Source organism: Stylophora pistillata, chromosome 1 (assembly GCF_964205215.1).
Source record: "Stylophora pistillata chromosome 1, jaStyPist1.2, whole genome shotgun sequence".
Taxonomy (NCBI): domain Eukaryota; kingdom Metazoa; phylum Cnidaria; class Anthozoa; order Scleractinia; family Pocilloporidae; genus Stylophora; species Stylophora pistillata.
The window spans coordinates 30,615,334-30,642,645 of NC_142519.1; the positions used below are offsets into that span (position 1 = coordinate 30,615,334).

Below are 27,312 nucleotides of genomic sequence, written 5' to 3' on the forward strand. Positions count from 1 at the left end.
TGATCTTGTTATTTTCTTGTTTTTTCTTTCTTGTCTTTTTCGTATGGCGCGAACCACATAATCTCTGGAATTTTAGGAAATTTGCAGTTCGACCAGAATATGGTGTTTCATTCTTTTTCTCTTTCTTACTCTCCTTTCTTTCTCCCTTTTTTCTTTATTTCTTTCCTCGAAAACTTCCCGAGTTCACAAATTAAACCCGACAATTTTTCCAGAACATGACCGCACTCGCTCGCCCCAGGCTCCCTCCCAAATCGAGGCACGATTGGAAAATCGAGGCTCGATTGGAAAATCGAGGCTCGATTGGAAAATCGAGGCACGATAGCAAAATCGAGGCTCGATTGCAAAATCGAGGCACGATTGAAAAATCGAGGCTCGATTGGAAAAACGAGGCTCGTATGTCGAAGCTTGGCAAAACGAGGAATCGTGGTCGTTTTTGATCAGGGGCTTTTGGGCTCGTTTCCCGGAAACCGTGAATGATCCGGCTTTTGGGCTCGTTTCCCGGAAACCTTGAATGATCCGAAAATCTTAATGACGTAAGATTTCACGAAAATGTGGATATGGCAGATGATCTAGCTATCATGTCGGGAGAAACACTGAAGAAATTTGTCAATGAGAGCTCAAAATGTTTCACACGTTCATCGTTGTGCCCTGGTAAAGATAGAGTATATATTTTTGGGAAAACTTCTCACAATTTCGTTGAAATTGTAGAATCTACGCTTAAAAGTTTCAGCGAGCAAATGAGAAAGTAGAAGAAGCTATAAACTGACTGCAACTCTTTATTCGCACTACTTCAAGAGGTTACTACAGATTATAAAAGTCCGAATATATAAGAAACAGTAAATGGATCATTCACGGTTTCCGGGAAACGAGCCCAAAAGCACCTGATCAAAAACGACCACGATTCCTCGTTTTGCCAAGCTTCGACATACGAGCCTCGATTATCCAATCGAGCCTCGATTTTGCAATCGTGCCTCGATTTTGCAATCGTGCCTCGATTTTGCAATCGAGCCTCGATTTTCCAATCGAGCCTCGATTTTCCAATCGAGCCTCGATTTTCCAATCGTGCCTCGATTTTCCAATCGACCCTCGATTTTCTAATCGAGGCTCAATACGGGAGGGAGCCTGGGGTGAGCGAGAGTGGTCATGTTCTAGCAAACTTGTCGTCGCGAACTCAGGACTTTTTTGAAATTTTAAAAAGAACGCGAGAGGGAGAAAGAATATTTTTACGCTGCTAAAGAGATGGAGGAAATGGTCCTAAGGTAAGCATTGGTTTCTTCTGGTACATTGTTTTACCGGAGGGTGTTTGTTCCTACTTGCTGCTTCATAGTTTTCGGTTACGTAAGCTCGATAGATTTTCGCGTTCCTATTTTAATTGGTCATTTTTAGCCTAAAAAGGAACATAACTCTTAGGAAATGTTAAAATGGTTTGGACAAAAAAGACTGAGTAGAGGATGAGTAAAACTAACATTCCGGCACCAGAATTCAAGACAGTCACGCGTATGCATAGCTACCAGCTGACATTCATATTAGTGGGAATGGAAAAAAACAAAAGCAAAATTTTCTCATCTTGCAAACAAATGGTAAGAAGAATAATGTTAACTATACTTATGTCCATTTTCCAAGACCATAATAGCTCAGCAGCATTTCATGGAACATGTGAAAGTGTGGTGGGATACTATAATTTTTTTGAAGCTAAATTTGTTATCCAATTTTGTGTTTCACTCATTCTATTCAGATAATTTTGTGAAACACAATCATACTGTGATATTTTTTATAGCAGAGGAATCTATTTTAAATCAAAATTGACTAAATGTTCACAAATGAATGAACGTTGGAGGTTTTTAAAGAAACTGTGGTGCTGTGTCAGTGGGGGTAGATTAATTAAGATGAAATTGTAAACTGGCCACCCTGAAGATTCAAAAAGCTGACGTTTTGAGCATTAACCCTTTGTCAGAGTTAAGGGCCAATACTTGAAACTTCAGCTTTTTGACTCTCTACAGAAAAGTGGCTAATTTATAATTTCAACTTAGTTGATATAACCAAATTAAATGTTGACTAGTAAGATTAACATGGACTTGACAATTAAGTTAAAAGAAATTAATTCTTATGAATGAATTTGATAGTTCAGAACAAATAAGATTCCTAAAATGTTAAATATTAACTTTGTAATAGATCCACCAAACTAATCAACTGTAAAAGCTATGACACAACTGCAACAGTTCACTTTTAACAAAATAATCAAGTGCTTGTTGAGCTGACCTTAATTTTCATATAGCCTGACCTAGCGCACTTTATTGACTGAAAAAAAAACCTTAATCCTTATCTGCGATCATGACTAAAAAAAAAAAGCAAGATATTTTTGATATTAGTAACTGAATTGAATATTTTAATACCTATTAATTTAATAAATACAAGTTGATTTTACCATAGTAAATAATAAACTTAACATCAAATCTGCCATGTTTGTTGTTTAAGTTGAACCTGCTCTACATGAAATAAAATATCAAAATATCCACGGGTAAATTAAAATAAAGGTGTGACTAACTAGGGACATTTTGTTGGTTTGCATGCTTATGGATCATCTTCAAAATATGAACGAGTTTTAACTTCTTGTCACAATTTTTTATATATACATATATATGTATGTACTGTATAATGTAATTTTAACTTTGCCTACTCTTCAGTGCAAGGCAAGAATTAAGCCAAGGGGTCCCTACTCTAGATATTAAATCACTGTGCTCTCACCCAAGGAAGCCAATTTCACACCTTTCAGTAAAGTAAACATGGTTGTGGTTAAGGTTTATAGTTTCATAGAAGCCTAAATTTTTGCACTCTTTTAGAAGTCTTCTATATTGCATGTGCAACATCAACTATTAAATTCAAATCATAACTAGTTCCAGTATTCGATCTAGTTCATGTTTTTGTTTCATTTATTTGGAATATTCTATTCTGACACTAAATGAAATGGTTGTGGACTCTTACTGATGTAAAAACAGACTAAAAAACAAAGAAACAAACAAAAAGCAAGTTACCTCATACAGGTATATATTAAGTACTTCCAAAGCAGCTGGCAATAATTAAAGAAAACCAAAAAAAAAAAAAAAAAGTGCTTACTATCCTTAGATGAGGGCCCAATATTAAGATGACTAGCATTTCAGATTACGTGGGTATGAGTACAATTTTAGTATGAGCCTACTTAGACATTTTGCATATGTTGATTTACTGATCGTTTCATGCTTCATTTGTTGTCTTTGTTCTTGTGTTTATGTTTTGTTATGAAACAAGGACAAAAGCTTAGTGTTTTTCAAGCAAAAGAGAATGGCAGTTGAACCCGGAAACATGATTTGAAGTTGAATCAGTTACTTGGGGTCAGAAAGCATGAAATGAAAAATATATTTTGCTGTTTTTTGACATCGTATATTCAAGATTGGTCTGTAATTTTTTAAAATAAGGATTCCACTTTATGATGAATTGTTTACCACAATAAACAACTAAAACCTTGAAAAGCATAAAGACACTGACATACTGGTGATGGTTTGAATGATGTCAGTTCTTGGAAGTTTGAAGATCATAGTTTGACCCAGACCATTTGTTTTTCAAATGACCCAATATAAAATGTCATGCAATACATATGACCCACTTTGACTAAATTCTAAACTGAACACTTATAACACCAACCATATTTACATTAGGAACTGAAGTTTTGGGCTCTACACTTGTTGTTTATCATCAAAACAAAGAACATTTTTAACTTGTTGCTTTATAGCAGCCTCTATTGAACAAATTTTGAAGGACTCTAGCCAGCCTCTACCATTTTTGATGACCATGAAAATATGTGAAATATATGGGAAAGTGAAATTTTATTGCATTGTCCCAAGTTGTGTTTCTGGAAGTCTTTTAAATTACCCTAAGCAGTTTGATTGTGCATTTTTATATTTCGATCTGCTCTACATGAAATAAAATATGAAAACATCCACAGGTAAACAGAAACAAAGGTGTGGCTGACAAGGGTCCTTTTAAAGTCTTTTTAAACTTTTAACATTCTGGGTGATTTTCCACCATTGGCTTTTTTCTTTTTGAGGTTGTTCTCCTGTCCTTCTTTTTCCTTTTCCTTTCATGTTTAACATGTTCGTTCCCCTCTTCATCTTTATGTTCCCTCTTTTTCTCTTCTTCTGTGTGCTCCCTCACTTCGTCTTCTTTCTTTTGCTCCTTTTTCTCTTCTACTTTCTTCTCCTCCTTGTTGATGTCTACACAACTTTCCTCTATTTCTTGTCCTTCTTCTGGGGAAAAAGTTATAATTTTAGACATTGTAGGCTGACCAGTAATTTTCTTTTTCTTGCTGTTGACTCACAATCATATATTTCTCTGATAATTATATTGTCCCAGTTTGGAGGGAAATGCTTTATAGATTGCCAGGTTAAGTAGGGGCCTTAGTTAAAAGGGTCAGTAGGAAATTTCCATAATCCATGGTCTCCAGGTCAAGAATATACATTTCCATGTTCTTTCAATATCTTCTAATAGAGTCTAATCATTTTGTTCAACCTTCTGATTAAATTCTTTTGTAGCTCTAATGACATCCTTATGCCATGTTATCCTCTAAAATGCAGTAGGATGCCAGTGGATCAACTATCATCAGAGATGGCCACTTTTACCAACATTAAAATCAGTATCCTTACTGGTTGGTAAAATACTGGTTATTTTACTTATTAGATAATATGCTTCTCACCTGCTTGTGCAAAAATAATTCCAGATGTACCTGGTAGTGGTTCCTGAAACAAGATAAAAAGTAAAGGGAAGTATGCCATCCACAAGAGTCACGTGTAACTTACTTTTAACAACAAGGGACAATGGCAAAAACCAAGATGCCACTGCCTCAATCTCTTACTTTCCTTTATAACCATGACTATTATAACGTAGATATAGTATTATAAAATTAAATAGTCACTAATGAAATGTACATGAACTAATCTAATTACATGACCTCATATTTCAATGGCAAATTAAAATAGGGCATTCAATACCTTTACTAAACACACTTGGAAAATGATGTTACTAACATGATCTCTATTTACTTAGTTATTTGGGTTGATAAGTTGTTTACATTATAGCATGACCCTTATTTAAAACTATAGTGATAATAGATACTGTCAGTTGTTCCACCTTGCTGTTGTTAATATTATTTGGTCAGGTGTTGATGTTAGTGTTATGCAGGAGGAAGCCATGACAGTTCATTTTGTTCAGTTGTATGTATATTGACATATCTTAAATTATTTTGGTTAAAATGAGAACTAGATCACATGAAGATCATTAAGTAAGTCTGCACAAAATAATGCTTCTCGCAAAGAACCTTGTCCCAAGGGACCCGTCAGTCTGCCCCAAGTGTTGCGGCTCACGAAGAACCTCGTCCCAAGGGACCTTTAAGTCTGCCCCAAGTGTCGCGGCTCACGAAGAACCTCGTCCCAAGGGAACTTTCAGTCTGCCCCAAGTGTCGCGGCTCACGGAGAACCTCGTCCCAAGGGACCAGTCAGTCTGCCCCAAGTGTCGCGGCTCACGAAGAACCTCGTCCCAAGGGACCCGTCAGTCTGCCCCAAGTGTCGCGGCTCACGAAGAACCTCGTCCCAAGGGACCTTTCAGTCTGCCCCAAGTGTCGCGGCTCACGAAGAACCTCGTCCCAAGGGACCTTTCAGTCTGCCCCAAGTGTCGCGGCTCACGAAGAACCTCGTCCCAAGGGACCCGTCGGTCTGCCCCAAGTGTCGCGGCTCACGAAGAACCTCGTCCCAAGGGACCTTTCAGTCTGCCCCAAGTGTCGCGGCTCACGAAGAACCTCGTCCCAAGGGACCTGTCAGTCTGCCCCAAGTGTCGCGGCTCACGAAGAACCTCGTCCCAAGGGACCTTTCAGTCTGCCCCAAGTGTCGCGGCTCATGAAGAACCTTTTCCCAAGGGACCCGTCAGTCTGCCTAAGTGTCACGGCCCACAAAGAACCTCGTCCCAAGGGACATGCAAGTTTTTTAAGTTTACGTCAACTTATTTTGGTCAATGATGTATGGAACATACAATGCAACATGTTATGGTAGGGTTTTCATAATGTAGCATACTACCAATAATTTTACGTGACATTTTAATGCGCACTACTTCCCTTACCTCATTTGTTTTGCTTGTGTTAGAATCTTCATCTGTCAGGAGGAGAACTAGTCTCAGTATGTAAAAATACACAATTTAATATACCTATATTTTACTGTAATTGCTCAAGCAATACTGGTGATGATGATTTATCCAGTAAATTACAGAATTGTGTGGCGACCCTCATTGTTTATCAGGTAACAAATATGAAATTAATAAGCCCTCAACACATAACTTAACATATGACCAGTGTTGATTTTTGGCATTAAGGCAATTTCTTCTGAAATTTTTTAAAGAAAGATGTTATCTCTGTTTTTAGGAACATCATGTAGTCCTAATGTTTGTCCTTATTTTCCGCTTATTATCACTGAGCAAGGCAGATTACCTGTAATTTTCTTGTTGGGTTGCATTACCTTTGATAAGACTGGGTCTGCCTTTCATGCATGTTCAGTATCATTTGAAGGTACTTCATTTTTATTCTTTACATTGTTTTTTTCATTTTTTGGTAATTACTAGTTTAATACATAATATTTGTATTCCTCACCTAGTATTGTGGATGAAGGGTCACCCTCCAACTGCAAATCGGGAATATTTCCTTGGAATGTCACCTGCAGGCAAAATGAGGAAAGCCATCATGTGACCCAGAATTAACATTTCTTATTTCCTTACCATTAACAATTTCAAAATTTATGCTTAACTCTATGAATAAAACTCAGGTCATAACCCAAACTTTCAACCTGGGTATACAAAATGAATAGTCAAAAAAGATGATTTTGTCTTTTAATAATAATCAAACTGAAAAATTAGGCTGTGTGGAGAAAGAAACGGTTTATACTAAAGACTGGCTATGGTGATAAGAGCTTTCCAGTTTACTTCTTCAATAATACACATTCTTTTTTTCTGTTTTGATCACTTGTGCCATTTTGCTTCATGTCACACACTCATAGGCAGATAATTTGCAGCAAATTGACCAGTCCGAGCATACACTTTACTTAATATGTGGTGTTGTATCATACATTTAAAGATAAGTTGTTACTATGTGTATTCACTTTTTTCTAACCTCTGATCCCAGAAGGGATTTAATCTCTGCCTCATCCTGGATTAAAAAAAAAAAAAAAGTTAACAGAATCAAAGATAAGGTTTAATACATAAATTCCACAGTATTTACCAGGGTAGCTGTTTGAACACTTTACAACTGTGACTTTCAAACCTCATGCAGGCACATTGGTGAATATGCAAGCAAAAATCCCCTCAAAATTCATACTTGTATTATGTATCTCATAATGATTAATTTTGTGTGCTAAGAAATACCAGGAGATAGCATATCATTTGCCATATTTTTTCCACCACCTCTAAAAATCAGGATTAAAAGGGTATTTTGAACAAATTTGAATTCACCAAACGCATTCCATTTGCCTTCTTGAAATAACACAAGTATATTTTAGACTTCAACTCCAGATTTCTAGTACTGTAGTTGTTATTTGTTTTATGCAATATTATTATTTACTTACTCTCTCATGAATATGAAGCACCTCTGGTCTCTCCAAGAGGTCTCCATGTTTTACCACTTCCCTACCTCTTTGGATAAAGAAGTGTAATGGGAGAGCATTGTTGGAGCCTGCCCAGTCATATACTTCCTATATCATTTAAACAGGAAAAAAGGTTAGATTTCTTTTTATAAAAAGCTATCTGCCAATCACTGTATGTCTACATAATTTTACCAAAGTGCTATTTAAAGTTTAATAATTTGTATCATTGTTTATATGTACCTGGAAGAAGGCACCTTTGATGAACTGGCGCTCTTCCTTGCCGTTTGAGTGGCGGAGGATGATTTTCACTTTCTCTTTTTTTCCTTCCCGACTGACATCTGTAACTCTGGCTTGTCGGGCTTTCCTTATCTTGCTTGATTCTTTAATCTTACAGAATAAATACATGACAACCTCAGTAATATTTCATTGATAATGTAGAAAAAAGATCTTGAAATTTCTGCTGCTAAGTCTTAAAAAAGAGAAAGTGGTAATTATAGCAGTTTTTTTTGGTAACAAGTATTATTTATGTTGAATCACTTCATTTCACTCATTTCCTTTCCTGTTTGGGGATATGTCTCTGAAACTTGAGCCATACCTTGATGGCTGGTGCTTGTTTTGGCTCCTGAAGTCTTAAAGGAAGCCTTCTAAAAATAATCCTCATTTCATTGCCTGACTTTCTCCTAATGTGTTCTTTATTTTAGTTTATTTGCAACAGGTAATCATGCCATGATTGACATAATTGATATTGGCATTATTTGTGCAATAGAAGTATTTGGGAAAAGCTATTTACCTTGTCATGCTCTATTGCCTTTTGCAATGCACTCTCCTGCTCCCTCTTAAGTGAACGATCCTGCTCTAATCTCTCCCTATTGGAAACAATGAATAACTTATGGTGAATCTCACCAGCATTCACTTTGATTTGCTGCATCTATCTGGATAATCAAAACATATTAACCACATAATTTGCATACTAGGTTTTTTTAATGTTTGTTAATTGTGAAAATGACATTGTTTGACACAGCTTAGTATCTGATGTATGAATAACACATCAGACTTGAGCTATATGAGTTTATGAAAATTTTCTGTAAGATCATAAGGTTGTCAATGGGTAACAAGCTGGAAATAATTATTTCTACCTTTATCTTATCGAATATTAAAGACCTCTTACCATTCCCTTGTGAATGCATCCACAGCATCTGCTGCCCTTTTTACTGCATCCACCACATCTTCCTTTGTTGCTAATTTTAGGTTGTCTCCTTGTTATAAGAATCCAAAATAAAACAATTTTGTTTCCAGCCATCTTTAAGTCAAATCAGATCAATATTAACCTATGATGTTCAATTTTTAAAAAGGGGCCAAAAAGACATATTAAAACAATTTACGAAAAATTGGCAAAATTTATGCATGTCAAACTGGTATGTAGGTAGTATACTGGTGCCTGATGATGGCTTGGGATATAATGTACATGACTGCAAGTCAACCTTAAAATTAAAGAGTACATTATCTTTAAATTAATATAAGACTTAAGTTAAGGGAAGCGCTTTTAAAGCAATGGGAGTTTTTCCTCAAACTTCCTAATGTTTATTGTTTGTTTTGACTTGTGCCCACACATAGTGATGACATTAAAATTGAATGAATACAGACTGACTTGCAGGCATGGGATCCTTTTCAAACATTCCAAACTGAACGTTATTTGCCAAGAAAAGCTTATTACTATTATCAATACAAAATTCCCTTCATTAACATTTACCAACCTTTTCAACAAATTGTATTTTGAGGCTATTTACATTCTTAAAATGCTCACCACAAAAACGCTCTATGAGGATAGGCTGAGAAGTTGCGGGTGCCATTATGAGTAAATCGGACCCTGCACTTCCAAATTTTCTTTTCACTGTCATAAAAAATAACATAAAATGGTAAGAAGAGTTTGAGAACATTGACAATTATGGGCATTATTGCATCTATTATTGGTGCGTAGAGGTTGTTATGGGGCACTAAATATAGCATAAGGAAACACAACATAGACTAGAAGATAACAGGATATTTTGATATGCTCAGTACTACAGAAAGTAAAACACCCTATTATAAGTACATCCCTTAATAATGAAGAAACATATCTATGCACACACTCTTTACAGTACACAATATCAGTACTTCAGATGTATCAATTTTTAAATATTAGTAAAGTGTGAGAATTACATTACAATATTGATGTTTAGCCATTAAGACATAGGAAACTTTTTTAACTTTGACCTTTTTGTCTCGTATCTTAGTAAACATCCAAAACACGGATAGTAATTCAATACCTTCTCTCCCAGATCTCGATTTTTCTTTAGTTATCCAAAAGTATAACTTTCCATGATTGATTCCATGTAGAATATTCAGAATCCTGATGATTTAAGAGAGAGATAAACATATTTGATTACTAATTAAAATTAATTACTACTTAATGTGAAATATAGCATGCATGCATCATACAGTGGATATTAAAAATCTTGAATACCCTTTGTGATGTTTGTGAGTGATGTTTGTGTGTGATGTTTGTATTTCAAATTATAATGTAATTTATGAAGGTGTAGTATGATCGTCCGGGTGAGTGTAGTCCTGAGAAGGACCGTTGTCGGTGGCAGTGACTAACGTTTCGACAACCTGTGCGGAAGTCATCATCAGAGTCAAGTGACTCTGATGATGACTTCCGCACTGACAACAGTCCTTCTCAGGACTACACTCACCCGGACGATCATACTACACCTTCACATGTTACCCCCGGGTTCAAACCATTTACTGCAATGTAATTTATGTTTGAAAACACAGAAACCAGTCAGTTGGAGTAACCTTCTATGTACAAAAAAATTGTCATGTGGGTACACATTGCACCAGGTAGACATGGTCACTTTTGATGTCTCCATGTGTTTTTAAGTTATATACACAGAAAAGTTTAAAGGCACGGTTCATGCATATGTCTCTTAATAAGAAAAATTAACTATTATGAACTATGATTTTAACCTACTTATTTTGTCACTGTGACTTAGTGTAATCAGAAGCTGTTTCTGCAGAGTGCAGCCTGCTTTTAGAGATAAAAATAACCTTTTATTAACTATTGATAGTCACCTTATCACATCAGGTATGTTGTCACCTTCTTGTAGGATCACTGTAACCATGCTTCTCTGGTCAGACCTGGCCTGGTGACACATCTAGATACACAAATTTAAAAATTAAAGTAGAGTTACATTTAATGTTATTTCTTTTGGTGTTATGATGCAACACAGTGCATTGTTGCAATGCATGCATCAGGACTATATGACACCTAGAGAAATTAAAGTTGACAGACAGTAACTGTAGTATACTTTTCCAAATGGGTCTGTTCCTCAGCAAGTGAAATTGACATATGACAAATGTGGCTTCACAAAAGTTTACAGGCTATTTTTATTTCAAATGTGACTGCTAATATATTTTACTTCTCATTAACTCAACACATTGACACCTAGGCATGCTAACTGTATTTATTTACAACAGTTTCCTTGAAAATTGCAAGCCATCCGGGCAAACATAACATCGCTATTAAACACAAACCTCCTCATACGTCAAGTTAAAAAAGATTGGCAGGAGAATATCCTCATGGGCTGATGCTACCTCCATCAGCACTTGTTCACAGTAAAGCACATCCCATGGTCTGTCCACACACCATTGCACTGCAAAATTATTATATTGTGGTCTACAAATAGTAGTGGTATTCAATCGAACTGTCATCCTTTAAGGACATCTGTGTCAAAATCTTCTAAGGGTTGGGTTTTTTTCAAACTCTTCTTCCATTTTCCTTCTTGAAATAACAAGTATAGTTTAGACTCCAATTCCAGATTTCTAGCACTTTTGTTATTTGTTTTATGCAATATTATTATTTACAAATAGTAATGGTGTTCAATTGAACTGTCACCATTAAGGACCTGTGCCAAAATCTTCTAAGGGTTGTTGTTTTTTTTTTTTGTTTTGTTTCCATTCCCCAACTCTTGCTGTAGTTTGGAATATGAATCAGATAGCTACATAGGGTATAAGAAAGGTTAAGCTTTCTATTTTAGGTTCAAATGCTACTTTTGGCATGAATATTGTTTTGTATCTGGTGGAAATTTATCTAATATGTCATCATCCAGGGAGAGCCCTGCATGTAATTGCATTAAATTATTGACAATAATTCCAACATACCTTGATTATTCAGATCCAGATTTCCTAAGGAACTCATAAATTATTGAAAATATTATTGAATTATTGACAATATTTCCAACATACCTCGAGTATTCAGATCCAGAACTCCTAAGGAACTCATATCCTCTTCTACAACCCCAGCTTAAATGTAATGGCACAAAATTGAATGAATTTCAAGAACATTACTTATTGTGCATTACTTCATGCTACAAAACTGCACGAGTCAGTCAGTCTATCCGTCTATATCACACTGTACTCTACCATAATACTGTAGATTATCCTATTCTTCATCAACAGGAGACCCAATTGTTCATCTCTCTTGTTTTTCAATTAAATTATTGAGTAAATAAAATTATGTTGAAGCTAATCCCACTTTGGCTTTTTTAAGTGTATCTGTTTTTTAATCCATTTTATAGAAACATACCTGTTTCCCACTGTTCTGTGCCAGTTAAATGACATGCTATAATAAATGTAAAAAAATATATGGTGTAAAAATTTCCTCCTTTTTGATTTAATTTCTTGATCAGTCTCACATAAATATTGTTGATTTACATCATACCTAATGTGTAAATCTGACTTGGCTTACTTTTTTAGGGCACTTTCTCAGTGTTAAGACTTAAAACATTGGCTTTTAATAGTGCTCTGTAAATTTGCCTTATAAATGGTATTACATGATACAATTTGAAATCATCTATGTAAACTATCTGCAGTTTTAAACTTGATTTCTAGTGTAATGTGCATGCTTTTTTCAGAAAATATCCTTACCCACCCCGGAGATAACTATTAGATATTCCAATCAGGATTGGGTTTTGGGTCTGCAATAGCCAAAGATCATGATTGGGGGGGGGGGGGGGGGGGGTCATAGAAGAAAAATAAAAAAACCAGCATTTTGATGCTCTTTAATCATTCACCATGGTATTACCTGAGTCAACATTTACTGGGTTACTAGCTAAATAGCTCCTGTCGAGGTCACTGGTATCCATGTCATCAAGAGCAGAAACACCATCTGTTCAAAAAACAACACAACACAGTTTTGAATTGTGTCACATCATAATCATATATGGGCAGATGGGTCACCTGCTTCCAGTCAAGATGCAAATGGAAGATTGAATAAAAAACATTAACTAAGTTTATAACTAGTGTGCAAATCAATCAAACACTTACATTCACTTGTAGGCAATGTCAAGTCCACTTGATTAACAACACCACTTGCCACCCTTGCTTCGTCACTGGAAGTCCCTGGCTGGATGACTGAGTTTGTCACACTTGTTTGAGATGAGCTGGGATTTGGGTGAGTGGTTGATTGTTGAGAAAGCGAGGAAGGGTTGGAATTGAGCTGAGCAGAGGGAAGGGAGGTTTGGGATTGGTTTGTGGAGGGTGGGTTAGAATTAGGCTGAGCTAGGAAAATGGAGGGCTGGAATTGGTTGGTGGATGGTGGGTCTGAATTGGGCTGCTCAGGGTGATGGGAGGGATGGGATTGGTTTGTGGAGGGTGGGTTGGAATTGGGCTGAACAGAGGGAAGGGAGGGTTGTTGTTGGTTTGTAGAGAGTGGGTTGGAACTGGGCTGAGCAGAAGGAAGGGAGGGTTGTTGTTGGGTTGTAGAGGCTGGGTTGGAACCGGGCTGAGCATGGGGAAGGGAGGGTTGTTGTTGGTTTGTAGAGGCTGGGTTGGAACTGGGCTGAGCAGAGGGGAGGGAGGGTTGTGGTTGGTTTGTAGAGGGTAGGTTGGGATCGGGCTGAGCAGAAGGAAGGAAGGCTTGTGATTGGTTTGTGGAAGAATGGAGGGAGGCAGCATTGGAAGTGGGATTCATTTGAAGAGAGAGAGAAGGATGGTTGGGAATGTTAACTCCTGGTGTTGGTATGGACTCAGGGTTAGGGTTAGATCCTGAGATGAAAAATAAAACAAATAATTTAAATCAGCCATTTGAATTACCATTAAAATAGTGGAAAGATGCGAGAATTACTAGTTTTTTATTGATAAATCTATGACAAACAAATATTGAAAATTTTTATGAGGCAAAGATCCTTATTGCCAGTCAGCCAATCAGTGGTAATAAACATTAAAAGGGTAAATATTGAAAAATTAGAATTTAAATATCAAAGTTTTTATTTCTCAGCAGATTAATTGGGTTATGTTGTTGCTTTTGTCTTTCAAAGACCACTGGTGATTTTCTTTTTAATTGCAGCGAAAATGTATTTCCACTTCAAGGAGGCTGTTATTTCCAGAACGCTGTTATTGCAATTCTAACAGGCATTTGTGGGTACTGCAGCCATATATTTTACTCCACTACAGTTATATTCATGCCAACATGCAAATTTGCTAAAGACCAGCCTTTGCAGCACAGTTATCTTGTGGCTTTGCCAAAATTGGCTTTTACTATCTTTACTTATGGGTCATATGACACAGATGTGTATGCACTTAATGCGATCTTTTGGTGCTGACTGCAATGACACAAACCCTTGATTGATTATTAAAGTTTACACTAACCTCCATTTCTCGGGTGTTGCAAAACCATGTATATGCGCCTGGAATTGGAACTCCCCTTGCCATAAATTCTAAATATTTCCTTGGCATCTGGTATACCTCTGTAAACTTTTTCCATTTTGCTCCCACGGCTCGTAGACTTGTATAGACGAATTCTATGGAAATGAAAGTTCAACATCGACACTACGTACAGTTTACAGTGGCTATATGAAATAACATTTGAATTCACTAAATAGTAAATAAAGTATGGGGCAAATCTAAATAGAGATGATCAATGATAAGTTTCTAGACTTGTTTGGCATGTATTATTCCAGTCCATATTCCCCTCTACTCCTTTACCCACTCCCCCTGCCTCAATGATTAGCCTCCTGTCAATCTGGAAATTCTAGTTGAGATTCCTGCTTTCCTTAATTAAATAATTTTACCAATTGCCTGTTTTCACTGTGTAACCATTGCACAGGTAAAGTCAAGAATAGAAGAGATAAAAAAAAGTTAAATATCGAAACAGTCTCGGTAAGATTCAGATCTGTGCGTAGTTTAGAGCGATAAGTATTCTGATCAAAGTGAAAATCCGTTTAAATGAAAGTCTTCGAGTAACGACTGATAATTCCTTTCTTTTTTAATTTTGATGACGTTGCGTGAAATGACTCTAAATGGGGTGGATCAGGATAACTTTCGGCCCAACCTTACACGTGTTATAAAAGGTGCTGTTTTTATATATTACGTGCACATTTAACTCCATTGCAGGCCTTACATTCGTAGCAAGTTCACTGCTCATACTTTGGTTTTAATGAATGATCCGAAGCAAATAGCTAAAGTATGGTAAATTTTGAATCCTTTGTCGCGTGGCTAAAATTTGAATTGTTTTGCTCTACCTGGGTTTTACGTGACCACACACTTCTGAGTTTACATTCAGTATTCAATGCAAACAACCTGCATGCGGGATAAAGTGCTTTGGTACTTAACCTACCTATCCAAGTCAACAGCCGCAAGTCCAGCAAAATTTACCTTGACCAGCTCTTTTATCTTTGCACTCGAATAGTTGCCTCCAATTTTAATGTCTTTCACTCTACCCTCGCGATTCAGCAGTACCCACGGATTTCCACGCGGTGTACACTTCGCCTTTCCCTTCAGCCATACGAACACTTTACTCGTTGACTTTCCTATCGGCTGAGGTGACCCGCAATCGCTTCCAGAGCTGGAATCGCCTGAATCTCCCATGTTCGAATATCCTTGGTCAATTCAGTCAAGTGATTTATTGATGAAATCCAAACGAACAGGCCCTTTTTTGTTCTGCCTTAAAAGCACGAGTCCGGCACGTGAATAAGAAAACCGAAACCAATCAACTTCATTGTTGAGGGGGCCCAGTGGAGTAATATACCAAAAGACTATTTCCGCTATCACACATCACTTTTGTGTAAAGTAAAGGTTTTGAGCCTTCCCGAACCACTCAAGAAGTGGCGTTAGTTAGGGGTTTAAGTCTATTCGCACAGCTCTTTATTCCTTACATTTCGATTACGCAAAAGAAGAAAAAACCGCTGGCAGTGGTTTGGAAATGGAAGAAGGTGGGAGGTGGAAAAATCAACCAGCCATCGCTCAATAAAATGAATAAGAAAGCTGATACCAATCAACTTCATTGTCGGAAGGGAGGGGGGCCCCAGTGGGATGTTATACTAAAACACTATTTCCGCTATCACATCACTATTGTATATAGTAAAGGTTATGAGCGATAAAAATACTCGAAACTTTTCCAAACCACTCTAGAAGTTGCGTTAGTTAGGGGTTTAAGTGTGTTCACGGAGTGCGCAACAAAAAGAAACCGCAGGGGTTTGGAAAAAGAAGACAGTTGGGACATGGGCGTCCAAAGTAGTAAAGCTCACGTCTAGAGGAGAAATGTATTATTATTTCATGGAAACGTCACCCGTTGTGTGACCCGGTGTCAAGTTATTCGAGGAACCGTTGAGAATTTGAATGCGTTATAAGGAATGGGGAACGAAATATGGTCGATTTACAACACTAAGTAATCCGGAATACGAACATGTTAAACATAAGAATGACAAAACTTAGTCACTCCTAGTATGTCCGACGTGGTTTTTGGTGATTTCTGCAGTTTTTGCCTTGCTTTGTAAAGTCTTTAAAACAGGTAGAACAGTGATAGCATAGCCATCGTCTTCCCACCCCTTGAGTAGTACTCAAAGTGCTGATAAAATACTAGGCTAAGGACCAGTCAATGAGACAGGCGTTACAAAAAAATATGAAAATTAAAAAATTAATCACACACTCGCGATTCAGGAGCTAGCCTGCTATCACAACAAATTTCAAGGAGTTTGAGTTTGGTGATTATAATTTATTAGGTAGAATAATTTTCTGAAAGTAGTTTCTGAGGCATTTGTATATTCCCCGATCCTTCAAATTCTCGAGCCTCCCGATAACTTTACCCAAAGTGGTTTCTTTACCCCAAAACGAACTGCACTGAATTCTTTGTCCGATTTTTTCGCAGCCTTTGATGACTTTGATTTATTTAACTTGCTCTTATGTTTATTAGAAGTTTAAGAAATCGGAATTCCACTGTACTCTTTATCGCCTTGTTCCTGGCCTCAAAAACTAAATTAACCTAAATTACGTAGTTACTATATTGCGAGGCTAAAACAGGCAAAAAATCACCAATCACATTATCCAGACCTCGCCATTGCCTCCACATCCTATCATCAAGGTACGACTGAAGGTCATCACGTGCTATGCCACGCCGTGCCTCAATTGGAGCCTTCAAATTGGCCCACGCGGATTCTGCTTCTTGGGTGTGTACCCCTGTCGCAGGATCCACAAAATTTTCCGCGTCGACAACGACTCGATGCCGGGCTACATGGTTGGGCAGATGCTGCTCAAGGTTCTGATAGGCGCCCCAGTCGTCCGTGATGACCTCACTCCCTGGATGGAGACACTTCGCGAGAATCGGTAAAAGAGTGTTTCGATCCCTCCTCGCAACCACCTCATAATACCCCCTAGAAGGTCTCGTAGCTGTGGCGATAACTCCGAAGACCCATACGTCTGGAGCACGTCTTCCCCTGTTGTACTACAGAATATGGCAATGATTAGCAGTGGTAAAGTTTGCTAAATATCAGGCGGCTTCAATTCAAACCACAGCAAGTTTTTATTAAAAAAACGAACTTTTTTGTTGTTGGTGGTGGTGGGGTTATAGTCATTATCATTGAATTATTTTTTTTAGTATTGCTATTATTATTATTATTATTATTATTACCTTAATTTGTCTGAAAATATTTTTGATGATTAGAGTGAATTATCGTTATCATAATTATTATTATTATTATTATTATTAATATTATTATCATTATTATCATCTCATGTTAGTTCATGCTAACCTTCGCCTTGTGATTGAATTTGCTTTCATCGCACTTCACCACGGCTGGGCCGCCAAAAGGGATGAATGGATTATCGGTGATGTCTCGAGAACATACGTCTTCCAAATGTCGGAAAATAGTGCCCACCAGATTTCTATTAACGGTCATCATTCTCGATGTCCTTTTCCGTGTTTCATCGATGGACCAAAAATAGAGCATCATCATCATTTCTCCAAGAGCAATTTTGGGAAATTCCCCGAAAAAGCTGTTGGCTCTTAAACTTCGCTTTTTATTGCATGCCCTGCATCTCCTTAAAGTTAAAAAGAAAAAAAAAAGATTAGATAACCGAAGAATAAATCGTAAATTACTTTAAAGGTTACTTCTCACCTTCAGTTGCCGATAAAAATGGTTTTTCTTCTATTTGATTAATTAAAGCAAAGTCAAGCATTCGCCTGACGTTTCCGAAAAAGAATGTGAAATCGTCAAAAGCGTCCGAGTTCTTCAGAAGGTGTCGTTACCTGGTACCTGGGCCAATTCCCTCGGGAAGTTTCGTGGTAATCGCTTCTATTCGTGTTGTGTGCACATTTTGTTTACATAGCGCACTTGAGAAAATTCACACTTAGAAGCTCTTTGCGCATGGAAGAATATTTGCTCATGGAAAAGTTCAAAGCAGAAAATAGTCCCTGGTTAAAAGAAAAGCAAATGAAAAAGGCCCAAAGAAAGAAAGAAAGAAAGGGTATCATTCTGTCAAGAGAATTACAATCCTTAGAAAGCGACTGGTACTCTTCTCCACGATGGCGTCCAGATTTTGCACAAAGAAGTCACGGATAATTTGTCATACCAAAAGTATTTTAATTTTTTTTTTTTCTGGAAGGATTCTGGAGCGGACTATAGCGCGCGCGAAAGCCTTTATAGTCCACAGAAAGGGAAAGATTTACGGTTGTATAGTCCACAGAAAGGGAAAGATTTACGGTTGTCAATTTTTAAAATTTTTTAAAAGCTCACACGAACTCGCGTGTCTAGCGCCTCCAAGGCGAGGAATGCCATCACCTCATTATTATGATATGTTTCATGTTACTTGATCAGTTTTATTTTTCTCCCCTCGTGCAGACTTGAAAGTAATCTTCGATCGCTCATACTAAATGAAGTCTTAAAAGCATACATTTAGTGATTTTGAGTAAAATCTGAACTCCGAGCCTTATGTCGAAGTGGAACTTAAAGATAACACTTAACAGCCTTCCTTTACATATTGCCACAAAAGTTCCATTTATGGAGAAACCGTGAATATGATATAGAGGTAGACATACAATATGCAAGGCTTATTGCAGATTACTAACCATTGATATCCATCGACATGGCCATCAGATCTCTGAACCATAATCATATCCTCCTGACAAGTTCCGCAATGGAGAGGATTCGCCAAAAGTGACCGATTTTGTAGCCACCGGATCATCCTTGATACGGGGTACTGCCTAAGAGTAGTAAAATAACTTAAGTCCATAGCACAAAGTCTCCTACACTGAAGCGAATGCAATGTAGTCTGATCTGAAAGGAGAGCAAAGACACGGCGCATGGATTTTAAGATAGTTAATCTCTAGCCGTATGAAATTGCGCAACGAGCGGAACGGGACAAACACGTGAACGAAGCTCGAGACGAGCGATAGCCGAACGACGTACGATCGATATACTTCTTTGTTTTCTCTGTTCGTGAGCGGGCGGTATTATACAAATCCTGAGATATGATTGGTTCCGAGAGTGGGGAGTATTCTCCCATACGGCCCGCGCTTAGCCGGCGGTCTCCGTTTCGTGTCAGGAAGCTGAGCAGAAAATCTCTAGCCTCGTTGAAATTTTTCTTTAATATGTCTCGTACTACCGGCTGGGTAGCATTTTTAAGTAAAGACTTCGGACACGACCTTTTGCCGATAAATAACATTAATTTTCTCTTCTTTCTCCCCCTCTCAAATCACTTTAGTGATCAGCATTTGTAATTGACAAATTCTTCTCAAAAAGTTCAAACGAGAGGTATTCGCGATTAACATTTACATTAATCTCGGTGGTTCTCATTCATTTAAGCGGCATACTAGCAGCTTTCAAGTGTACCCCCGCCTTAACAACGAGTGCGCTAGCACGATATTTCAGTTTGATCTTCACGAATCGATTGTAAGAAAAGGCGGCAAAATCAGTGGTGTGTTGGCCACTCTGTTAGTTGGATGAAATAGGTGAAGAAAGAAAGATCGTGAAAAGAAACTTTGGCAAAGAAAATTTACAATTTCTTTTCTTTTGAAAATTTACGAACTATTCAAACAGGCCCTGCATTAGGCTTCCGCGCCTACTGCTTGAATACTTAATTTTAGGGAAATGCGCTCTCGACTCGTGATTATAAACCACGGATAAAGTTTATTTCAAGAACTTGTGAAAAAAATCATATCAAAATATGGAAAGGGGATGACTGCGCAACAGCCTTTTTGAAACTTACTGTACATTATTGTAACCTAATCATTGGCAATATTTATTTTTTCCGCAAAGATAATCTTTGTTACATATATATAAATATATATTGCTCGGGTTGTTTTATTTGGACCAAATATTTTGTGGAAAATGGTGAAGTTAGTGGAAAAAGATCATTCTCACATCGTTAAATATCGGAACACGTTTGTCGATTGGCGTGATAACAAGCTTACGTTAGCATCATTGAACGTATTCCTCGATACAAAATTGATGGTCTCAAATTGGTCCCAATAAAAGAAGGCGACAAAGTTTAGTAAACGCAATCGATGTAAGATCTTAAATAAAAAGTATTCAAATTGGTCCGAGAAGAAGCTTGATTGAATATGGTTGTGAAAGTAAGAGAGGCTGAACGGCAATCTCGTGAACAGTGATATAGAAAACCCTCTTTCTAAACATGGTAGCATAAGACGTTGCTAAAAAAATAAGAAGCCATTCCGTGTTGGGTTTTAGAATTCATGGAAAAGTTTGCGGCAAGTGCAAGACTTCAGGCCATTGTATCACAAATTTATCAATAATTGAAGTTCTAAAGCGAAAACATGTGGTGGATTCATTTTCTCGGTTAGAGGGGATTTAACAATATAACCTGTGGTGTGGCTTTTTTTTTTTTTTTTTTTTTTGCTATGCGTGCTTGTAGATAGCTATAATTACTTTTATTGTTAAGTCTTCCTCCTCTTCAATTGGCCCTAAGTCTTGTTTAGCCCCGATGACTTGATCTTCTACAAGGGTTTTGCATTCTGCATCGAATACTCTCACTCCACCATCCTTGGCTAACAAAACAAATCTGAAGAAAAAGGAAGATTAACTAGGATTAGAGATTTGATAAAATTCTGCTGTGTTAGATATCGCTAGTAAACAGTAAATAAATGTGAAAAGTTACAAGTGCAGTTTGTTTAGATCAACAATGTAAATTAAAAGATGCCTAGACTGTCAGTGCTAAGATGCTCATGAATAACAAGTTGCTTTATCGTACCACTGTTTTAACCAATAGCACTCAGGGTGGGAGTGCCTTTTAGCCTTCATACCTTGTTTGAACTGTGATCGGCGAAGAGCCAAACATTGCAGCTAGAAACAGCCTACTTTTGCCAGAGGTCCTTTTCCAAAGGCACCGAAATGTGTGACTTCCAAAACCAAACAATGGACTCGAAATATCCTTTGGAATTCCGATTAATGACTTCGGCACTGTCCATCGGAAGCACTTTCGCTTGGACAATTCCCTTTTCACTGCAACTTGAGACTGCAAGCAGTGATAATAATGATAATATTAATCATAATCGTAATGATAATAATAATAAAAAAAAGGACAAAGGCAAAGGAGAAGGAAGCAAGAGCGAAAAACCAAATTCAACCTGGATGAAAAGTGTCGTAAGTCTTCGTGAAAACGAATCTTGTCAAAAGGTGATCAATAAAACTTTTAAACTTGGCGGGAAATGTCCGTTTCGGGCGGCCACAGTATAACAACAGATCGGAGTTTTAAATATTGCTTCACTATGATGAAGGTTTTCCATAATTCCGTTGCACGAAAACGCCATTGCAAATATAGTACCATTTTGTCTTGCATACCTCTGTTGTTTCGCTTTTGCCCAGCCTCGTTTTAGCTGATCCTTTTACTATTACTTTAACCTCTGGCATACCAGCGGATGTTGATTTAATACTTGGTGACTGTGGGCCGATTAGGTACCTCACTAACCTTATCATATATCGCGCGCTGAAGATTTTCAACTCGACTCTTTAGTAATGCTTGATGACTTTCTTGGTACTGTTCGTGGTGGACAATTTCCATTCCCAATTGGTAGTAGTTGTGACATCCTGCCACGCTGCATTTTATCATTCTTTTCGGACATGCGTCCAAATGAAAGTGAACATGAGACCTAAAATAGGCAAACATGGATCGTACGTTATCGGGCTTAAAGAATTTTTTAACTGTTTCCGGGCTAATCCTCTGAGATGAGACCAAGAAAAAAATTTGAAATCAAATTCTAACCTAACTGGGCCCCACTACTAAGGAAAAACCGGGCATTGGTCGTATTGATTAATTGTAATTTTTCCATGCCCATTCCCCTTTAACCAAAGAACGAATATTTTTTTTAATCACTTTTAATAGCAAGAACTGGATGATTACTAACCTGGGAAAATTATGGCCACAATTTAATGGACATGGTCCGGGCTTTTCTTGACACGTTGGTTCGTGCAGATCTAGCTTACACCTCTCTACTTCTGCAGTACAGTGCTTACAAGGTACTTTCTCTTTAGGACAGATCTTTAAGTGATGCTGAATCGAATCTCGGAGATGTGATCCAGCGCAGCCATTGGGGCATTCCATAAGGAGGAATGAGCAGATCTCTTGATGTCTCTCTTTACAGCCATGCTCACCGACCCACGTGCACCCAACGTTTGTGCATTGAACAGTCAATTTGGATATGACTGAGCAGAGTGGTATGCTGATATTCAACGTCTGCTCGTTGATTTTCGCTCGACATACTGCACAAGCCTTTTCCCTCCCACCTCCTGACTGAGTGGAAATGAGCTGCTGCAAACATTCCTGGCATCCACTGTGTCCGCACAATAGGGACACGGGTCTGTTCATCAGCTCCTTGCTAAGAGGTAAAACAAGATTCCATCAAAAGTGGCTAGAGGGCAAAAATACCAGAACTCATTTACAGCTTTCGAAAGGCATTAGGCGATCCTGCCGTAAAGATTTATCAACACACAACTGGCATCAGACCGCATCTAGCATAGTATGTTGTATACGTCTCGCAATACGGACCCACGCGGCATAAATGCTTAAAATACCTTACCGTGGGCGCAAGCGTTACTTACAATGAGTAATAGCCGAATAAAATGTTTTCAGGAGACTTCATGAAGTTGACAATCTGACAAACTACAATCAAAAGTTCTCCCGAAAAATAATAATTTAAAAACCAGACCCAGGAATAAAAACTAACCACTTCTACGAGGGAAGAGAATTAATTTTTACGACTTTAGGCGCAATTTAGGCCTGCGCTTCTAGGGTTACTGTGCTTTCTTCACCCGGACCAAAAGTTAAGTTCTCGGAAAAGGAATTGGTTGGGAACGTCGAAGGAAAATGAAACCAACCTATAAATTTTAATCGTAAATGAGCTAGAACCAGCGCCAAATAAACAAGCCATAAGAATCATAGTTTAAACTCTTCTAAAGGTTTGGATAGAAATTATTATTTACTTCTACTGAATAATTTGTACCGAATGCATTTAAAATTCGCTGAAGCGTTGAGTTCAGGACGTGGTTGCCATAAAATTTGTATTGGCGCCTCGGCTAAACTTAGGAATACTCGGCCTCTTAATATGCGTCTTTAAATAGCTGCTCCCGTAGTAGCTAAATTAAATAGAACCTACACATTCAAATACATATTCTTCGTTCTTCAGTAAACCGAAATTCAAATTGCTAGCGAGTGAACTGACAAATTCAAATATACAATCTTCGTTCTAAAATCGAACCAACATAGAGAGTGCGGGAGCACTAGTATAACTGCCATATCTTTCAATTATTCTTCGACATCGGGGACGCAAGACTTTGGGAGCGCTGGTATAACTGCCCTCTATTTTAATTATTCTTAGACTTCCAGAGCACGGCACTGTGGGTGTGCTAGTTTAACTGCCTTATCTTAAATTATCATTCGACTTCGGGAGCACTACCTTAACTGCCCTATCTTTGAATTATTTTTCGACGTAGGGAGCACGAGAGCAATCGATTTGTTAACGTTCAAAAGTGGCCGGTTATTCTAAAGTTGCTACGGGGCTTCTCCTGAGCGCTTGATCCGTGTTCTCTTTTTTGCCGAACTCTTCTCTTTAATATCGCCAGTTATTCTTCTTTCGCATTAAAAGTTGACGGGTGACAAGGAAAAGTTCCTAATTCTCCTCAAACAGTGCCGAGGTTTTGTAATCGATAAAAGTAAACCTTACCATATCGGGCAGATTAATTTACTGTCGATGTTAGCATTGGGTAAAAGCTCGCAGTTGAAGTGGCTCAATCCAGACATGTTGGCAAACAACAGAGGAATGAAGAATCACTTTCAACTATTAAAATATCCTGTCACTTTAACTGAAAGAGACTCCAGGGAAGTAGGTCTCCAGAGGTCAATAAGAAATAGGTCTCCAGAGAAAACCTAATTTTGAAAACAATTGTTTAAGTTAAAAAGGCACTGGGGTCACAATACTAAAACAATGAATTGAAAAAGAATTGTCTTTATAATCGTAGGTCTGCAAACACAACAAGTAATAATAAAGCTTTTAATTAAAATATGCTGTTTTGAAAAGATAACAGTTACAATAGGCGCTTTAGCGGCAAGCTTTTAAATAAAAAAGAAAGGATTCTGCTAGTGCTTAGAGACTCGAGCAAAAAAAAGATGCTGATAATATAAGGTCAGTCTTCAGTTTTCCTAAAGAAACGGAGTCCTCAAAATAAAGAGGGAAATGGGAGACTAAAATGGCACTGTAGTGACAAGATGCTAAAACAATGAATTGAAACAGACATGTCTTTATTAACATAGGTCTCCAAACACACAAAGTAATAACAACAAAGCTTTTAATTAATTAACAATGAAAAGATAAATATTACAAAAGGCACTTTAGCGGCAAACAGAATTGAAAGTATGCCGCCAAAGTGCGAATTGATAAAGGGTTCTGGAAGAGCCTTAGGACTCAAGCCCCAAAAAAAGAAATGATGCTAAAACAAAGATTCGTTTATTGAAAAATACTGTCTTCCAAAATAAAAGCTACAAAAGGCCCTTTAGAGGCAAAATCAATAAATTGAAAAAGGAGTCTGAAAGAGCCTTGATTAAGACTCAAGGAAAAAGAACTCAAGTGAGAAAGCACACTAGGTGATAGTAACAAAGGCTTTGTGTATTAAAAAATACTGTTTTCCAACACAAATTTATCTTACAAAAGGCACTTTAGCGGCACGCTGCAAGATCAATAAATTGAAAAGGATTTTGCTACAGCCTAAATACTCAAGGGAAAAGAACAGAAGTGTGAAAACACACGAGTTGATAGTAACAAAGGCTTTTTGTTTTAAAAACTACTGTTTTCAAAAACAAATCTTACAAAAGGAATTTAGCGACACGCTGCAAAATCAATAACTCGGAAAAGGATGCTGCTATAACCTAAAGAAGTTTGCAGATCGACCTATTTCAAAGATTTGTTTATTTAAAATTACTGTCTTCTTTAGTGGCAAAATCAATAAATTGAAAAAGGATTCTGCCAGAGCCTAAAGACTCAAGCAAAAAGAACTTAAGTGAGAAAACACAATGGGTCATAGTAACAAAGGCTTTGTGCATTCAAAATACTATTTTCCAACAAAAATTAATCATACAAAAGGCACTTTAGCGGCACGCTGCAAGATCAATACATTGAAACTGAAGGATTCTGCTAGAGCCTAAAGACTCAAGGAAAAGGAACCCAAGTGAGAAAAAACAATAGGTGATAGTGACAAAAACTTTGTGTATAAAATACTGTTTTGCGAAACAAATCTTACAAAAGGCAATTTAGCGGCATGCTGCAAGATCAATGAATTGAAAAAGGATTCTTCTAGAGCCTTAATACTCAAGAGACGAGAACACAAGTGTGAAAACACAATAGTTGATACAGACCTACATACATACATAGATAATTTATTTGGTAACGCAGGTTGGTTACTGGCAGCATTAAGCTGATGTGGACCTGCGACAAATCTAGCTTCTATTTAAGTAAAGTAATTACAAAAAAAAGTAGAAAAATCCTAGCATAAATTAAAATGTGAGTAGTGATTCAAACTGGTTTATAATCCTAGCATAAATTTCAATAGAGGTAGTAAGATAAAATTCCTAAAAATATTTACAATTTACCAAATCCTTGTTGCCAACTAGAGCAGTTTGATTAAAAGATATCTTTTCAATAATTGTTGAAAGAGAACGGAGTTTGTTCTTAAATCTCTTATTATCCTCTACGTTCTTAACTGAAGGAGGCAAAGAATTCCACGCTATTGCAGACCTATGTCTAAAAGACAGTCTTCCAACATTAGAGTTTGGTAGCTCCAGAGTTAGTTTTAAATTGTCCCTCATATTTCGTATATTTGGACTTTTCCTAATAATTGATACAACCTGCTAAGGATTGATCCCATAAAAAGCTTTGTGTGTCAGAGAAAGGAGCCTCATCTTATAGAAATAGCCTATGGATTTCTAAGAAAACGGTATCACTGATTGGGAATTAGTACCTCCGTGTTGTTTGAAGATAACCTTGGCAGCCCTCAGGTGAATTTTCTCTAAAACACCTAACTTTGCTTACCCCATACAAAAAATTCCATAAGTGATGCTTGGTAAAATTCCCTTAAAATATATGGACTCCAAGATACGAGAGAGAGGGCTTTTGAACCTGCGCAGTTGCTTTACCTTCTTGACCATAGATATTGATAGATCTTTGATGTGGGGTCCAAGCTTAACTTCTTGTAAATCATAAACCCAAGATAGTATGACTCGTTGACAAAGTTAATGGCATGACCAACCAGTTTGACTGGTCTTAAAGGACCAATGAAAGCATTACGGGTAAGAAGCATAACCTTAGTTTTATCGGGATGAATTGTTAAACGTTCCTGCTACACCACTTAGCTATATCAGTTAAATAAGTTTGGATCTTAAGGCTGACATCATCAGTGGAATTGCCTATACAATAGAGAGTTGTGTCATCAGTAAACATTTCCATCTTTCCACAACCAGGCACTTCAGGCAGATCATCGACGTAAATACTAAAAAGCCTGGGGCCAAGTACTGTCCCTGGGGTACGCCAAACTTGACGGTCACTTCATTAGATCTTTGCCCCTTAACCTCAACAAACTGTTTTCTCTCAGATAAGTCATTTTCAATCAGATTGTTTTGGTTCCTTGATAATCTAAAGGCTTCGAGTTTGAGGGCCATCGTGTTATGACAAATGTAATCAAATGCCTTTTTAAAGTCTATAAACAGTACCCCCACAGTTTTGTTTTTATCCAGTTCGTGTCTCCAAACTTCAGTCAGGTGCAGCATTAAGAGTTCTGTTGACCTGCCAGTTTTAAAAATCCACTGGCTTTTGTTGGACTTGTTAAAATGGCAGTCAATGGAATCTCCT

At 37.5% G+C, this 27,312-nt stretch overlaps 4 protein-coding genes and 1 long non-coding RNA gene across 5 annotated transcripts in view; 2 read left to right on the forward strand and 3 right to left on the reverse strand.

Annotated features, from left to right (window-relative positions):
- LOC111331773 (putative leucine-rich repeat-containing protein DDB_G0281931) overlaps window positions 1-27,312 on the forward strand; it is an 81,393-nt gene that overhangs the window by 44,392 nt on the left and 9,689 nt on the right. The gene's annotated exons all lie outside the window — the stretch shown is intronic.
- Window positions 1,100-14,763, forward strand: LOC148742073 (uncharacterized). The gene is made up of 3 exons (XR_015996296.1): window positions 1,100-1,259; window positions 13,026-13,140; window positions 14,035-14,763. It is a non-coding gene; the product is annotated as an uncharacterized LOC148742073 (long non-coding RNA).
- On the reverse strand, window positions 2,913-13,670 carry LOC148742074 (uncharacterized). The gene is made up of 17 exons (XM_088747735.1): window positions 13,014-13,670; window positions 12,772-12,855; window positions 12,274-12,309; window positions 11,934-11,990; window positions 11,223-11,341; window positions 10,761-10,843; window positions 9,956-10,038; window positions 9,454-9,540; window positions 8,818-8,905; window positions 8,440-8,515; window positions 7,890-8,036; window positions 7,632-7,757; window positions 7,181-7,216; window positions 6,665-6,728; window positions 6,142-6,188; window positions 4,727-4,769; window positions 2,913-4,280 (listed from the first exon to the last, which is right to left on the reverse strand). The coding sequence occupies exons 1-17, from the start codon at window positions 13,657-13,659 to the stop codon at window positions 4,036-4,038; spliced, it is 2,067 nt and encodes a 688-aa protein (XP_088603861.1). The 5' UTR covers window positions 13,660-13,670; the 3' UTR covers window positions 2,913-4,035.
- Window positions 16,474-19,193, reverse strand: LOC148742075 (male abnormal protein mab-31-like). The gene is made up of 3 exons (XM_088747677.1): window positions 19,030-19,193; window positions 17,714-18,002; window positions 16,474-17,406 (listed from the first exon to the last, which is right to left on the reverse strand). The coding sequence occupies exons 1-3, from the start codon at window positions 19,191-19,193 to the stop codon at window positions 16,948-16,950; spliced, it is 912 nt and encodes a 303-aa protein (XP_088603803.1). The 3' UTR covers window positions 16,474-16,947.
- On the reverse strand, window positions 20,199-22,762 carry LOC148742076 (TNF receptor-associated factor 5-like). Its single transcript, XM_088747684.1, has 4 exons — window positions 22,324-22,762; window positions 21,888-22,068; window positions 21,223-21,434; window positions 20,199-20,981 (listed from the first exon to the last, which is right to left on the reverse strand). The coding sequence occupies exons 1-4, from the start codon at window positions 22,518-22,520 to the stop codon at window positions 20,819-20,821; spliced, it is 753 nt and encodes a 250-aa protein (XP_088603810.1). The 5' UTR covers window positions 22,521-22,762; the 3' UTR covers window positions 20,199-20,818.